Source organism: Mirounga angustirostris, unplaced genomic scaffold, assembly GCF_029215605.1.
Source record: "Mirounga angustirostris isolate CCGP_5_RB_7025 unplaced genomic scaffold, mMirAng1.0.hap1 SCAF_2, whole genome shotgun sequence".
NCBI lineage: Eukaryota > Metazoa > Chordata > Mammalia > Carnivora > Phocidae > Mirounga > Mirounga angustirostris.
The window spans coordinates 54,829,376-54,847,207 of record NW_026991710.1 but is presented as its reverse complement, the minus strand read 5'-3'; the positions used below and the strand labels follow the sequence as shown (position 1 = coordinate 54,847,207).

General features: G+C 37.0%; 1 protein-coding gene across 1 annotated transcript in view; it reads left to right on the top strand.

The window, feature by feature from the left end:
* Positions 1-17,832, top strand: part of LOC123848936 (transmembrane protease serine 11C-like) — a 56,774-nt gene that overhangs the window by 12,059 nt on the left and 26,883 nt on the right. The window contains exons 4-5 of the mRNA XM_045881796.2: positions 9,021-9,088; positions 12,722-12,885. Of these exons, the coding sequence (XP_045737752.1) occupies positions 9,021-9,088; positions 12,722-12,885 (232 nt within the window). The remainder of the gene's footprint in view (positions 1-9,020; positions 9,089-12,721; positions 12,886-17,832) is intronic.

The window sequence follows — 17,832 nt, the reverse complement described above, 5'->3', positions numbered from 1 at the left end:
GAATGATACATTGGACCAGATGGACCTCATAGATATTTACAGAACATTCCACCCTAAAACAACACAATACTCATTCTTCTCAAGCGCACATGGAACTCTCTCCAGAATAGACCACAAAGTGGGTCACAAATCAGGTCTCAACCGATACCAAAAGATTGAGATTATTCCCTGCATATTCTCAGACCACAATGCTTTAAAACTGGAACTCAATCACAAGAAAAAATTTGGCAGAAATTCAAACACTTGGAAGCTAAAGACCACTCTGCTCAAGAATGTTTGGGTCAACCAAGAAATCAAAGAACTTAAACAATTCATGGAAATCAATGAGAACGAAAACACATCGGTCCAAAACCTATGGGATACTGCAAAGGCGGTCCTAAGGGGGAAATACATAGCCATCCAAGCCTCACTCAAAAAAATAGAAAAATCCCGAATTCACCAACTAACTCTACACCTTAAAGAACTAGAGAAAAAGCAACAAACGATGCCTAAGCCACGCATTAGAAGAGAAATAATTAAAATTAGAGCAGAAATCAATAAATTAGGAAACAGAAACACAGTAGTTCAGATCAACGAAACTAGAAGTTGTTTCTTTGAAAGAATTAATAAGATCGATAAACCACTGGCCAGACTTATACAAAAGAAAAGAGAAAGGACCCAAATTAATAAAATTATGAATGAAAGGGGAGAGATCACGACAAACACCAAGGAAATAGAAACAATTATTAGAAATTATTATCAACAATTATATGCCAATAAACTGAGCAATCTGGACGAAATGGAGGCCTTCCTGGAAACCTATAAGCTGCCAAGACTGAAACAGGAAGAAATTGACAACCTGAATAGGCCAATAACCAGTAACGAGATTGAAGCAGTGATCAAAAACCTCCCAAAAACCAAGAGTCCAGGGCCTGATGGATTCCCTGGGGGAATTCTACCAAACATTCAAAGAAGAAATAATACCTATTCTCCTGAAGCTGTTTCAAAAAATAGAAACAGAAGGAAATCTTCCAGACTCATTCTATGAGGCCAGCATTACCTTAATCCCCAAACCAGGCAAAGACCCCATCAAAAAGGAGAATTTCAGACCAATATCCCTGATGAATATGGATTCCAAAATCCTCAACAAAATCCTAGCTAATAGGATCCAACAATACACTAAAAGGATCATCCACCATGACCAAGTGGGATTTATCCCCAGGATTCAAGGGTGGTTCAACATTTGCAAATCAATCAATGCGATAGAACACATTAATAAGAGGAGGGAGAAGAACCATATGGTTCTCTCAATTGATGCAGAAAAAGCATTTGACAAAATACAACATCCTTTCCTGATTAAAACTCTTCAGAGTTTAGGGATAGAGGGAACATTCCTCAAGTTCATAAAATCCATCTACGAAAAACCCATAGCGAATATCATCCTCAATGGGGAAAAGCTGAGAGCCTTTCCCTTAAGATCAGGAACACGTCAAGGATGCCCACTCTCGCCACTATTGTTCAACATAGTACTAGAAGTCCTAGCAGCAGCAATCAGACAACAAAAAGAACTAAAATGTATTCAAATTGGCAAAGAAGAAGTCAAACTCTCTCTTTTCACAGACGACATGATACTTTATGTGGAAAACCCAAAAGACTTCACCCCCAAATTACTAGAACTCATACAGCAATTCAGTAATGTGGCAGGATATAAAATCAATGCACAGAAATCAGTTGCTTTCTTATACACTAACAATGCAACTGTAGAAAGAGAAATTAGAGAAATGATTCCATTTACAATAGCACCAAAAACCATAAGATACCTCGGAATAAACCTAGCCAAGAGGTAAAGGATCTATACTCTAGGAACTACAGAACACTCATGAAAGAAATTGAAGAAGACACACAAAGATGGAAAAATATTCCATGCTCATGGATCGGAAGAATAAACATTGTTAAAATGTCTATGCTACCCAGAGCAATCTATACCTTCAATGCTATCCCGATCAAAATTCCAGTGACATTTTTCAAAGTGCTGGAACAAACCATCCTAAAATTTGTATGGAATCAGAAAAGACCCCGAATCACCAAGGATATGTTGAAAAGAAAAGCAAAGCTGGGGGCATCACGTTGCCCAATTTCAAGCTTGTAATATATTCAAGTAATATATTACAAAGCAGTGATCACCAAGACAGCATGGTACAGGCACAAAAACAGACATATAGACCAATGGAACAGAATAGAGAACCCAGATATGGACCCTCAACTCTATGGTCAAATAATCTTTGACAAAGCAGGAAAAAACATGCAATGGAAAAAAGACAGTCTCTTTAATAAATAGTGCTGGGAAAATTGGACAGCCACATGCAGAAGAATGAAACTCGATCATTCTCTAACACTATTCACAAAGATAAACTCAAAGTGGATGAAAGACCTCAATGTGAGACAGGAATCCATCAAAATCCTAGAGGAGAACATAGGCAGTAACCTCTTTGACATCACCCACAGCAACTTCTTTCAAGATACATCTCCAAAAGCTAGTGAAACAAAAGCAAAAATGAACTTTTGGGACTTCATCAAGATAAAAAGTTTCTGCACAGCAAAGGAAACAGTCAACAAAACAAAGAGGCAACCCACAGAATGGGAGAATATATTTGCAAATGACACTACAGATAAAGGGCTGGTATCCAAGATCTATAAAGAACTTCTCAAACTCAACACCCAAAAAACAAATAATCAAGTCAAAAAGTGGGCAGAAGAGATGAAAAGACACTTCTCTGAAGAAGACATACAAATGGCTAACAGACACATGAAAAAATGTTCAACATCATTAGCCATCAGGGAAATTCAAATCAAAACCACATTGAGAAACCACCTTACACCAGTTAGAATGGCAAAAATGGACAAAGAAGAAAGAAACTGGATAAGGAGAGATGTGACTTTCCTATAAATGGCAGTTTTTTAACTACAGAGGCTAGGCCTTCGTAGGGAATATTTTTATGTTTTAGATATGTGGTTTTCTTGTGGGTAACTGAAAAAGAAATCTCTGTGTCATTTCTTATTTTTTGTAGCTCTCCAGCAGATATGATGCTCACTTACAGTGAATAGAAATTCTAAAAATTCGAGTGAGATGGTAGCTTAACAATAATAAATAGCTTTATTAATGGTCACTACTGTCCTTATGTACTCCTTTCTTTAATCTTCACAACATTCCCATTTTCCATAAGAGGAAACTGAGGCACTAAAACGTTAACTTACTCAGGGTCACACTGAAAGTATGCTTCCACCTTCTTTATGATTTTTGTCCTATAATTAAAAAGCATGCAAATATAAAATCTTGAGCATGTTTCAGATTACATCAATTTCACATGGCCAGTCAAATATTCAAAAATGTTTAAACAAACTCTGTGGTTTTCACATATAATTCACTGATTCATAAATGACCAAAATGATATCTAATAGGTGTAGGGTACCAAAATTACCCATACAAAACAGGCCAGTCAAGCCCATACATCAAACTATTTACCACAGTGTCCAAGAGCAAGAGACATCTTTGGTCACTACATAAACAGGGCATCTGTCAAATAAATTTTCCACTGAGTTAATCTGAACCTAGTAGAGACATATGCACCTTCATGCATATTCTCTATTTGGGTCAGTCTTTCAAATGACAGGTTATCTATAGAATTCATCAGGATTAGAAATATGTAATTTTTTTAAAATTTTTTTTTTAAGATTTTATTTATTTATTTGAGACAGAGAGAATGAGAGACAGAGAGCATGAGAGGGAGGAGGGTCAGAGGGAAAAGCAGACTCCCTGCCGAGCAGGGAGCCCGATGCGAGACTCGATCCAGGGACTCCAGGATCATGACCTGAGCCGAAGGCAGTTGCTTAACCAACTGAGCCACCCAGGCGCCCTAGAAATATGTAATTTTTAAAAGGTAATAAAATGAAGGATAACATTCAGGACTCCTGTTCCATCTAATATAGGTTAACAATATTTTAGCTTGAGTAAAAACTGTGTTAGTGTTCATTCAATCTTAGGACCCTCAAAACATATTCAGAAAATGAAAGCACTAGCAGTGGTCCCAAATTCCATATTATTATACTCTCTAATCTAGGCTATTTTTTAAAATATTTTTTAACATCTTATTTATTTATTAGAGAGAGAGAGCACAAGTAGGCAGAGTGGTAGGCAGAGGGAGAGGGAGAAGCAGCCTCCCCACTGAGCAGAGAGCCCAATGTGGTGCTTGATCCAGAACTCCAGGATCATGACCTGAGCCAAAGGCAGATACTTAACCAACTGAGCCACCCAGGCATCCCTAATCTAGGTTATTTTTAAAACAAAACAATATCTGATGTATTAAATGGAAATCATTGTACATTAAATTTTCAGCCATGAAGAAATTAAGAAGATGCAAGGTTTATCAAAAAAATGTAATCAACATTACAGAGTTGTTATTCATATTTCAAATGATATAAAGATAACTAACAAAATTACTGATGTGCTAGTTTTCTTTTCTACAGTTGGAAAACAAGAATAGAAGAAATAAATACTAGATATTTTGGATTGTCTGTAGTCATGAGGGGAGGGTGGTTACTGTAAAACGAAAGAAAGAACCATAGACCCAGATGCTCCACATCTGAGAGCATCTAACTAGCAAATATGCTATCTCTTTTGCATCCACTTTTGGGATATCTGTCTTGTGAAGGTAGTATTTTCCTATCTCTATAACAACACATCATCTTACAATCCTTTGTCACACATTTAACAGTATAATTTAACAATATAACAACATCATCAATAAAATGTTTTCCTATATATTTGTGAACTGATTTGAAAGAGAGAATTTTAAATATGTGGATGGTTTGTATAATTAATTATAAATGAATATGTTAAACAATACTGAACTGTTACTATGCTAAAATTTGATAAATTAGAAACCAGAAATTCCTCAGAAAAGTGGCTCCAATTACTTTCTGGAAATTTTTCCTTCTCCTTGTGATATAGTTATTTGTTGATCTTCAGAAAATCTAATCTAGTCTGAAATTTTTCATAGACAATTCCTTGTATATAACCATACACTTAGGCTTTGATCAAGTTCCTCTATTTATTAAAAACATGTATTGATTTGTACTTTTGAGCCTCCTGTATTTGATAAGTATTGTGATGACCAATTTCTCACCCATAAAGGTGATTTAAACATCATAAATGATCATGATTTTGTGCTTAATAAGCTCATCCTCCGGTTCATCATTCTCAAGATCTTCCCATCAACACAGTCCAGAACCTCTTTCCACCTGCTTGTCTAACTGGTGACTTGGCAAGAATTTTGTACATTTTTGTTCAAAGAGAAAGAAGGGAGAGGGAGTGTCAAGTGAAGAATGTGAGAAAAGTAAAAAAAAATTAAGCTTACCTGGTATGAAAGAGAAAGATTTGAAGTTTGTATTATGTGTGTCTTTTGATTTCCATTTGAATTTCCAATCTTGTCTTTCCTTATTTCTGGGAAAATAATTAGTTCTGAATCCTATGTGGGTTTCTGAAATTTCCCATTTGATTTTGGGTCAAATATCTGACAACTTTTTTCCTATAGAGACTGAGCTTCCTGAAAATAGGAATTGCATAAGTGTTACTGGAACAATTTCCATAACTTCACCTTACAGCTCCTTGGAACACCCGCAGCCTAAAGTTACTATTCATTGTAAGGATGGCAGGCTTTGGGATTATTTAAGGTGTGGGTGATCTTTTGAGCTGTTGTGAGGTTTGGGAAGATGAAGATAATAAAAAGAGGGATGAAGAATTAAGAACGTTTGAACAAACTACAAATAGCTAGTCTTTGGAAAGAAGCACGAAAACTAAAAGCACTGCAAGTTGTTATATTTTGATTTGGAGACAGTGCCATATCTGGTGTCTGAGTTCACACTGAAGCCTATTTTAAAAAGAATTTAGCAGTCATTTGTGGTCCTCAGTCTAGTCTCCCCAGTTTCCATTCATTATATTACCATTCTCCCACTCACCTAGTCATTATGTCTTTTTTTTTATTATGTTATGTTAATCACCATACATTACAGCATTAGTTTTTGATGTAGTGTTCCATGATTCATTGTTTGCATATAACACCCAGTGCTCCATGCAGAACGTGCCCTCTTTAATACCCATCACCAGGCTAACCCATCCCCCTACCCCCTCCCCTCTAGAACCCTCAGTTTGTTTCTCAGAGTCCATAGGCTGTCATGGTTTTTCTCCCCTTCCGATTTCCCCCCCTTCATTTTTCCCTTCCTGCTATCTTCTTCTTCTTCTTCTTTTTTTTTAACATATAATGTATTATTTGTTTCAGAGGTACAGGTCTGTGATTCAACAGTAATCATTGTATCTTACAGTCAATTTCCACAATTTCCATTATCTAATCATTCAGTACATTTTAATAATTATCCTTTTAAAGTGGTCCAGCCTGACTTCCAAGGCAAGATTGCTGATTCCTCATTCTCTCCTCAAATCTCACTGAAATGATGGAAGGAAAATGGAAACAACCCAATGTGTCATACAATGACAGAAATGTTGCCATCAATACACTAAGAAGTATATTTGGTTTCCTAGGAATTTTTGTCCCCCACTTTTAAGTCTTTATCCATATGGAAGTAGGTTTAGTTTAAGGTAGGAGCCCAGACTTACTTTCTTTCTGGTATAGATAATCTGCCAGTTGAGCTAATACTACTTATTAAATAATCCAGCCTATTCCAATGATTAAAATGCCATCCTTGTTATATCCTAAAGGTCCATATATTCTAGGATATATTTTTCGATTCCATTATTGGGTTCCACATTAATGGGATAGTATTTCCTTCCCATAGCTTCATCTCCAACAGTCTTTCATCCCTTTATTTACAAGTATGGATGTTTTAAATAATAGATAACGAGGTTTTGATTTTGAAAGCAACCTGATAGATCAATGACAAAATTTTCCCTATTCCCATTAATTGTAACAAGTAGTATACTTGATTTTATTTCTCCAGTTTCCTTTAAGTAAATTATCTATTTTACTTTTTTGCTTTCTTTTCCTTGTGACTGGTTTTAAATTGTTTTTCATTGTATTTTTTTCTTCTTGGAAATTTCAATATATTTAGTTAATAGTTAAATTATTTTCCCTGGACTCAAATTTGGATGCATATATTTTTCCACTAGTATTACAGAAATTATTAGCCCCATCAAATGTTATTTCTCTTACCTAAGCCCAACCTTAGGCTTTTAACTATTTTCACTTTTGTCCTCTCCTCCCTTCCTATTCTTTACTCTTGAAAAAGCTTTTTAACACTTCTATTTCCCCTGGCCCTATTTCTGGTGATTAGGTTTTGCTGACATAGTATCTGATGCTCTAAACTATTATTAGAATGTTTTCTAAAGTACATTGCTTCCACTGCAAGCATTGAAATTATACACTCATTGCACTGAACACACACCCTCCTCAGGTTTCACTGCTCATCACTATTCCCTCTCTTCATCTTTCCTTCTATTGAGATCTCATTTCTGATTTTTTTAAATTTTTTATTGTTATGTTAATCACCATACATTACATCATTAGTTTTAGATGTAGTGTTCCATGATTCATTGTTTGTGCATAACACCCAGTGCTCCATGCAGAACGTGCCCTCCTCAATACCCATCACTAGGCTAACCCATCTTCCCACCCCCCTCCCCTCTAGAACCCTCAGTTTGTTTTTCAGAGTCCATCGTCTCTCATGGTTCGTCTACCCCTCTGATTTCCCCCCCTTCATTCTTCCCCTCCTGCTATCTTCTTTTTTTTTTTCCTTAACATATATTGCATTATTTGTTTCAGAGGTACAGATCTGAGATTCAACAGTCTTGCACAATTCACAGCACTTACCAGAGCACATACCCTCTCCAGTGTCTATCACCCAGTCACCCCATCCCTCCCACCCCACCCCCCACTCCAGCAACCCTCAGTTTGTTTCCTGAGATTAAGAATTCCTCATATCAGTGAGGTCATATGATACATGTCTTTCTCTGATTGACTTATTTCGCTTAGCATGACACCCTCTAGTTCCATCCACATCATTGCAAATGGCAAGATCTCATTCCTTTTGATGGCTGCATAATATTCCATTGTATATATATACCACATCTTCTTTATCCATTCATCTGTCGATGGACATCTTGGCTCTTTCCATAGTTTGGCTATTGTGGACATTGCTGCTATAAACATTGGGGTGCACGTACCCCTTCAGATCCCTACATTTGTATCTTTGGGGTAAATACCCAGTAGGCAATTGCTGGGTTGTATGGTAGCTCTATTTTCAACTTTTTGAGGAACCTCCACACTCTTTTCCAGAGTGGCTGCACCAGCTTGCATTCCCACCAACAGTGTAGGAGGGTTCTCCTTTCTCTGCATCCCCACCAACATCTGTCGTTTCCTGACTTGTTAATTTTAGCCATTCTGACTGGTATGGGGTGGTATCTCATTGAGATTTTGATTTTGATTTCCTGATGCCAAGCGATGTTGAACACTTTTTCATGTGTCTGTTGGCCATTTGGATGTCTTCTTTGGAAAAATGTCTGTTCATGTCTTCTGCCCATTTCTTGATTGGATCCTTTGTTCTTTGGGTGTTGAGTTTGATAAGTTCTTTATAGATTTTGGATACTAGCCCTTTATCTGATATGTCATTTGCAAATATCTTCTCCCATTCTTTGTCATGCTTTTTCTTAGTTGGGATATGTGAATGATGATCTTTAATTCAGAACCATTTTCTCTCACTGTTTATTATTTTTTCCCTCTATCTCTTTCTTTTTCTCTTCTCAAACCTCTATGTACTCAATGATATTAAGGATTTATTTAATTCCTGGGATGCAGGTAGTAGTAAAATAAAACCAGTTTAGCTATTTAATGATAACTGGTGAAGCTGAATGATGGGTACATGGGGTTGATTATACACTTTCATTTGTTATTGTGTATGTTTGGAGTTCTCCACAATGAAAAATTAAGTTTTTTAAAAATAAAGCAGTCACTATTCATTTTACTTTTTAACAGATAAATGAAACATTTCATGGATCCAAACTGAGAAGACAGTATGTCAAATCACACGTTGTCCAAGTAAGGTATGTAAAATAGCCCGAGGCATAGAGCAGAAAATTCTGTCCTTCACCCTCATGCCTCATCTTCAGTTGGTATAAATTGAAAGACTGAAATAAATCTTACCTTGAGGCTTCAAAACCACTAGCATTTTTAAATGTGAAAAAAGGTATTCAAGATCTTTTTGGAAAATTATTTAACTGGAACCAAGAATTCTGACTGATTATGAGTTTCAGGTAAAGGTTGCATGGGTTTGTTTTTTATTTGAAGGCACAAGTCAAAAAACAAATCTAAAGTCAGGAGATGATTTCAGTATAAGAAAAGAATGGGTAAGATAAGAGAGGACAGAATATCTGGCCCAGTATGGGCAAACTAATTTGGCTATCTAGCCAAATCTAGCTAAGAGTTGTGAATTAAATGTAAAAGCTGGGGCTGTGCCTCAGTGGTTCAGTCGGCTAAGCATCTGCCTTTGGCTCAGGTCATGATCTCAGGGTCCTGGGATTGAGCCCCACATGGGGGGAGTCCCTGCTCAGTGGGGAGCCTGCTTCTCCATCTCCCTCTGCCCATGGTCCCCCTGCTCATGCTCTCTCTCTTTCTGTGCTCTCTTTCTCAAATAAATAAAATCTAAAAAAAATTAAAAAATAAAAGTTGGGAAATGTCATATAAAACACATAATTCTCAGAATGTGTTGAAAAATAAAAAGATCTGGCAATACAGGGCCCACATCCCCACGTGGCAACAGTGCACTGAAACCGAGGCCACACAGTGGCAGTTGCTAATGCTCACATGATGCGTGCATATATATTTGCACCCAGCCATCTGCACTCTTCTCCTTTGCCTTCCTGACTCCTCTAGGAATCCCATTCTACAGCTATTGTCTAGCTGCAAAGATACTTATCCAAACACTGGTGAGGCACAGATAACCTGAAACAGATACGAAAAAAATAGTAACCACAAGCACAAATAGAAAAGTTAATATGTTCTGGAATCTATTTCTCCCTAAAACTAGAACTTTTGCTGTTTGATTTTCCTGGTTTAAATAATCCATGCTCTTAACCAGTAGCCCCCTAAAACTTTATTTATCTTGACTCATTTAACCTGATAACCACCCTGTATGGTATGTATATGTTAGTTTCTTATTTTACAGATGAAGATACTGAAGCAAAGTGACTTGCCAAGGTCACACATTTAATGAATTACAAAGCTGTAGTTTAAACCCAAGCAGTTATATCTAGATGACTGTATCAACTTCAGCCTTCACTCTTGCTCCATGACTATTCTGCACACAGCAATCAAAGTGAATTGGAAGAGCACAGCCTCCCCCTACTTAATATCCTCTGACAGTCTCTCACAAATGCCAAACTCCTTAGAGAGTCCATATGACCCTACCTGATCCGGGTACCCTGCCTCTCTCTGACCATAGGGTTTTTATTTTTTTAAGATTTTATTTATTTATTAGAGAGGGGCATGAGCAGGGGCGAGGAGTAGAGGGAGGAGCAAAGGGAGAGGGACACGCAGACCCTGTGCTGAGCGCAGAGCCCCATATGAGGCTTGATCCCAGGACCCTAAGATCATGACCTGAGCCAAAATCAAGACTCAGTCACTTAACCGACTGAGACACCCAGACTCTATCTCCTTTGAGGGTTACATTTCAAAGAGATGGATTTCAGGTCCTCAAGAAAGACATTTCTGAGGTTCTTAAACTACAAGAGGCTTTTAAAAGATTTGCATACAGTTCAAAGAGGCAGAAAAAGAATTCACAACTTTTCTAAAGTAAATGCTCTATAAGGAAAGGGATATGGGATCTAGAGTCAGGAAAAAAACATTTAATAAAATTGAGGGGAGTATTAAGTCTGTCTTGGCCAGGGCCTTTGTACTTGATGTTCCTTCTTTCTGGGACATTGCTCCCCCCAGTTCTTATGACTCACTCCTTCTTGTCATTAGGACCTCACTTCAAAGAAGCTGTCCCTGCAGCTGTCTATAATGTTCCCACCTCTAACCTTCAAGTCATTTTTGTCTTCTTCATAGAACACACCTTGAAGATTATTTTATTTCTTCATTTTCTTGTTTCTCCTACTAGCATGAATGCAGGCACCTTGTGGTCTTATATGCTGATAGCTAATGAAGCTCTGACTGAGAACTCTGTCTGATATATTGCCTGGGCTAATACACATCTGTTAAGTGAATGAATGAATGAACTGAAACTTCAGGAATGAAAGGAAAACTGTGTATGGCAAAGAATTACAGGCATTTGTCATATAAAACTAAAGATTATTTTATGAGTCAAGAGAAGGTAACATTAAAATAACCTGTAGTTCATGTTTCCAGCAGAAAAGAGGGTCATGACTTTGATGATGTCACATTAAGAATCCATATGTGTGTATTTAGTTTAGTTTTAGATCGTTTTTCAACCCAGGAGAAAAGTTCAGAGTGACATGCATGGTTTGACAAAATCTTTAAAATAAACAGAGCAATATAACATGTCCTCGTCTATTCATTCCATGAGAAGTAAAGGGTTTGTCTCTACAAATCAGACAAGAAAAAATTAGCATTACACCTGCACAAAAGCAGAAGAGGTGAGAATACTTAATAAGTTGACATGTAACTACTAAATTCTTACTACTGTACAGAGGAAATAAAAAGAATACATGTATAGTGTTCAAAGGAAGAGCATCTGGTGTATGTATATCCTAAAACAAAGTAATAAGGGGTGATATGGAACTTAGCTATTCCATTATTTAGAATTATCCTGGAAAAATATTATTGAAATAATAAAGCTTTACAATTAGTCAGAAAATCTTGGATCTCAGCCATGGTTTCTGTGTTTGTTCATGGGTATTGTGAAGGTTTGCAAGTGGATGTTTTCAAGATCTCTCTTGAGTCACATACTCTGAGGTTGTGTGGATTTTCAAATGCATAAATGCAGAGAAATGCCTGGGAAGAGGGGAGGAGGCACAGAAACCTAGTATAGAGACATCCCATCGAGTCAGTAGAAGTTACTCCCTTTAAAAATATCTGGTTTATACACTTGCATCTTCAAGTGAGAATTACAAACAAAATAAATCCAGTGTAAGGTGTTTTCTCCCTCACGATTTCCAACAGATGAGAGAGAACTTGCCCACTCTTGCGAATGGTGCCTCCACCAAAACAAAAAACAAAAACCCAAGATAATAAATGATGCTCTCATCTCACCTGTTATGTTTCATTTTACTATTTGCTATTAGCCCTACATTCTGAAAGTCCATCGTGGATTTATTATACATAGATATATTTATATTAATAAATATTTTTTTGCACATCACTGAGATTTATAAAATACCTCCACAGACGTTAATTTAGATGGTGTGTACAATAACCCGGTAAATAATATTATCCCCATTACAGAGATGCAGAAATTTGCTTAAGTACAGAGCATGCCAATGGTTTGCTGTGGTCAAGGGGTTGGCAGATGGTGAATCTAGAATACAAACACAGTTCCCCTGAGTCTAAATCACGCTCTCTTTGCTGTTCACCATGTCCATAAAGTACCATTTCCACTCTCTGGAGAGTGGGATAGCTGCAGGGAGCTCTGCTTAATAAAATTATACAATGACTCCACTAAGAATGATCAAGGTTCCAGTAATAAAAACATGATTTATTTGCCTGTTTCCGTTCTGCAGCCGAGCCCAAGGGAAAGTGATAATACAAGCTGTGCTGAAGTTTAAATCCTGTTTCAAAAATACTGCAGCAAAATTTCGGGATAGGATTGAAACCACTTTATATCAGAAGCTACAGGGCAAAACTGGGTCTTTATGTATAGATTCTTCTTCATTTAAATTTTCAGGTAAGCCTTTTTATGTATCGTATAGAGTGACTTTCACCCTTTAATTTTAATGTCATGTTTTTTATAAAAATGAAAACACTTCTCTCCTTAAATATAATTTCCTATACAATGGTTATTGCTTTTTAACCACTGTTAAAATAATCAGGGTCCATGTTAATCAATTTCTTGATATAATATCATTCTTGTATTCCTGGAATTAAACCTTACTTGATGATAGAGTTTTAAAAAAAGTAGTCAGAGCCCCAAATAATATTTATCTGCAAAATAAGGCAGCCATAAACTTTTTTTTTTAAGATTTTATTTATTTATTTGAGAGAGAGAATGAGCAAGAGAGAGAGTGTGCGCAAGCAGGGGGTGGGGTGGGTTGGAAAGGCAGAGGGAGAAGCAGACTCCCCACTGAGCAGGGAGCCCGACCCGAGGACCCCGGGATCATGACCCAAGCCAAAGGCAGACGCTTAACCAACTGAGCCACCCAGGTGCCCCATAAGGCAGCCATAAACTCTTAATGGCTTATGTTTTCTCCCTCAGTTCTTTTGGATATCTCAAGAATCTAGACTCCTACATCCCAGAAATGAGTTTGAATCTCTTTAGCATCAAGTCAACTTCCTGATAGGCCTTTAATGGACTTCGTCTCTCTCACTCTTCTGTACAATATAATTCTTTGTAATTTTTTTTAATTCAGTGTAGTTAGCATACAGTGTTATATTAATTTCAGGTGTACAATTATACAATCTAATTCTTATTCTTGGTCACCTAACAATATTGTGAAAGACAGCTTCTAAAAGGTAGAGACAAATGTCCCTTCATTCCCAGGATAATGTGTCTCACTGGTCTTGATAAAAGTACAGTGAACGCTTGGCACAGCTAAGCTCGGCTATCAATTCTCTGCTACCACAAATCTGATCAAGGGCAGAAAAGTATCCCTGCCCCTGCAGGAAGGACTAAAAGGATGAAATGTGTGTGGAAAAAAATAAATCAAGGCCAAGGGTTCATTTGCATAGAACATCAAAAAGATCAAAAAGCAAAACCTAAACATGCTTCTCCTGGATAAGAAACCATCATATTGTTGAAATGTGACTCTCCCCAGGTTATTAGTGCTTTCTTTTTTAAAAAAATATTTTATTTATTTATTTGACACAGAGAGACAGTGAGAGAGGGAACACAAGTAGGGGGAGTGGGGGAGGGAGAAGCAGGCTTCCCACAGAGCAGGGAGCCCGAAGTGGGGTTCGATCCCAGGACCCTGGGATCATGACCTGAGCCGAAGTCAGACGCTTAATGACTGAGCCACCCAGGGGCCCCTAGATGCTTTCTCTTAGAACCTTCCTTCTCATACAGCTTATCCTATGTGTGGTGACCTCAAAAGAACACAGAGAAATAAAGCAGATCTGCAATTTATAGAGAATTTGCCACCAAAGATATATTTTTGAAAATTCATCTGCTAAAAATGTGAGCTTAAATGTAAAGAAACAGCATTACATTTCCAGCATTTCTCCAACCTTTAAGAACATTATGTAGGATCCCAGGAAAACTGACTTTCTGAGGGTCTTTTCCAGATATACTTTTTTTTTTTTCAGTAATTCTATTTAATACAATGCCACCCTACAATTTTATGAAGAACAGTGACTGTTAAGCATAGTATACTTAAGAACAGATGGTGCTTTGGTACTGTCTTAGCCTCTACTTGTTGCTTAGAAACCCCCTCTCCCTCCTACTTCATCCCTCTTCAGAAGTTAGATGCCTTGTGAAACTGGGGGTTTATAGGTGCAGAACCAAACCCAGCAACCAACTGGACCAGTTCTGCAAAACCACAATGAAATGAGTTAACAAAACTCACATTCAAGACAGCTCTTACTGAAAGCGATTATGAATCTTCATTGGTCACCACATAAATGGGTCTCTGGTTTAGGGATTTATGAAAAGCTTATTTAGATAATCAAGGTTGCTGTCACAAGGTTGCTGCTATCTTATTGATAGCCTGGCCTTATGCTTCCTAGTTAGTTCAGTTGCTTAGAGCGTGCTCCTAAGTATGTCAGCGTTGTTCAATTTCATTTTTATACAAGCTGCTTAACAAAGAGGAAAATGTCACTACTTCCTACAGCTGCAGCTTAGACATCACTGGCCAGTGCAACTAGTTACAACAACCAGCTGAATACAGAACTAGTGTTTCTATATTATTATGCCTAGAAAGAGAAGATATAGAATCGTGGTTAAAATCGTGGGACCTGCTGAGATTTGAATCCCAGGTCCTCTATACCTCTGCTGTGTGACCTTGGAAACATTGCCTAACATTTCTGCACCTCAGTCTAAACATCTCATTATGGGGATGATGATAATAAAAAATATTGCATATGGTTGTTGTATTTCAAAGACCTCATGCACTTTAAAAAACAGGACTGGTGTAAAGTAAGTATCATTAATTGGTTTTTATCATGAGAAAAAAAAACACTCAAAAGGTATGTCCTATGGATTCTATATTTGCAAGTCAACTTTATATATATGTATATGCTATTCTTTTTATTAATAGGCCTGCCTATCCCTTCCCCCCCAAACTCAGGCTTCACTATGGATGAGGGGTCAGAAACTGCAGGTGTTCCTAAGGGAGAATGACCACCTCCCTCAAAGCAACAGTGCAGTAGGGGCAACTCGATGTCCCCACCCCTAAACCCCCACCAAAGACAAATCACTTTATCTGACAGAGCCTTAGCTTCTTCATCTTTATAAAGATCATGGTTCATATACTTCATAGTAGTTTTTTTTTTCTGAAAAAAAAAAATGAACACACACATCTAAAGCTCTTAGTGCAATGCCTGACATAGAGCGAGTACTCAAAAAATAGTAACCAAGATAGATTTTTTTCTATATATACACTTTGCAAGAATATTTTCCAGGAGATCATGGTTATTCTTCTGGTAACTGTATTCTTGAATATTCACTGCACACCAATTGAATCTTAGGGAACATACCTATGTGCCTTTGATATATAGATTCATAGCAGGGCCGCCCCATGTAAAGAGATTTTACCAGCCCCAAGAATGAAGTAAATCAGTGGCCGTTGAACCAAGGGATAAAATTATTGCTTTTGTAGAAATAAAAAGTTAATCAACTCAAGTGTCCATTAATATTTCAGCACTTAATAATTATACCTACCCCAGGGGCGCCTAGGTGGCTCAGTTCGTTAAGCGACTGCCTTCGGCTCAGGTCATGATCCTGGAGTCCCGGGATCGAGTCCCACATCGGGCTCCCTGCTCGGCAGGGAGTCTGCTTCTCCCTCTGACCCTCCTCCCTCTCATGCTCTCTGTCTCTCATTCTCTCTGTCTCAAATAAATAAATAAAATCTTTAAAAAAAAAAATAAAAAAAAAAATAATTATACCTACCCCAGGAAAACAGCTTTATATAATTCTTAGTTATAATACTAAATTACTATTGGCTTAATTTATTCACTTACCAAACAGATACTGACTAAATGCTGACTATGGCAAGGAAATTTGAATAAAATTCTATCTTACCATTTTTTTGTTTATGCTAATTTATTAAATTAATTTTCTTTTCCTATGCACATACCAAATGATATAGGAATGAGTATCTAAAGAGGGTATTGGCTGATGTTTTTTTAATAATTCGCCATGTATCATCATGACTAAAAGGCAAAATCTCACAGGATTTCCATTTAGAATTTGTATTCTCTATAACTGACATGCATATTAAGTTATTTATTCCAGATCAGTGGCAAAATCAGGAAGAGTGAAAATGGGTTACTGATTTCTGGTCCAAATTAAATTCATGAAAGTTCATTATTTATTGTACAGTAGACATTGGGAGGACCTTAAAGTTGAAAAAGACCTTAGAGATATTCAGTCTGGCTGCCTCATCTATAGGTAAAGAAGAGTCAATGAAATAAAATTCACTCTAAGTCATAAAATAAATAATGGGCAAACCTGAGACTTTAACACATATCTTCTGATTCTAAGTGCACTGTGCATTCTCTACACTATTTCATGAATCAATTTAGGACTGAGAGCTGCACTAAAAATCTACTTAAGATGCAGGTTTAAAGATTCCATTGAGAAAAAAAATCTGGCTTCTTTTTCTAAATCTGAAGTCTATCATTACAAATCAAAATCTTTTAAACTCTGTTCTTAGTTTTAACATCAATGAAGAAAGTATGTAAACCCATATCTAACTTAAAGAATTGCTGAGAGGAGTTGAAATCAAATATTATGAAATATTAACTTTAATAAACAATTTTGAAGTACTTGTACAAACACTTTGCCAGTCACTATGGGGAAGTCAAAGAGAAAAAGAATATTGTCCCTCTCGACAAAAAGCCTATAAAATAAATAAACACATATACAAGTGTATACATTTACGCTTACACTGATTTAGTGCATATGAAAGGCACAATCAGTATCACTATTACACAATATTTTAAGCTCATCTAGTATAAACAGTGTGATGTGGATTGGACCTAAAATCCAGCTGGTAAAATCAAACAGTGATTGCAAGTTACTGAGAACAGCGGAAAACTGATTTTGTCAACAACTTGCCCCAAACCCCAGGCTTCTTAGTCCACTGGCCTCTAAACTCTTGTCATCACTTTTGGCCAACAATCCCAGGAGAGGTCAGATTCCTTTGACAAAGCTCTCAGAGAAGCCAGTTCCTTTCCTTCACATCACTTTCCAGGCTTTAATTATGTACTCACTACAGTAATTATTTGATTACTGACCATCTCTTCCATCAAATTAAACATCAAAATCTCCATGAGAGCAGGGGCCATGTCCTTGTTTGTTCACCATTAAGTCTTCAAGCCTACCACAGGGCCTGGCATATAGCAGTAAATGATTGTTGTTTGCATTAGTGAATTCCATAATACCAAAGCTGCAACTGAAAACCAAGTAAGAGAGAATATATACAGCCTTTCTCAACTGAGGTTCCACAAAAGAATTAAG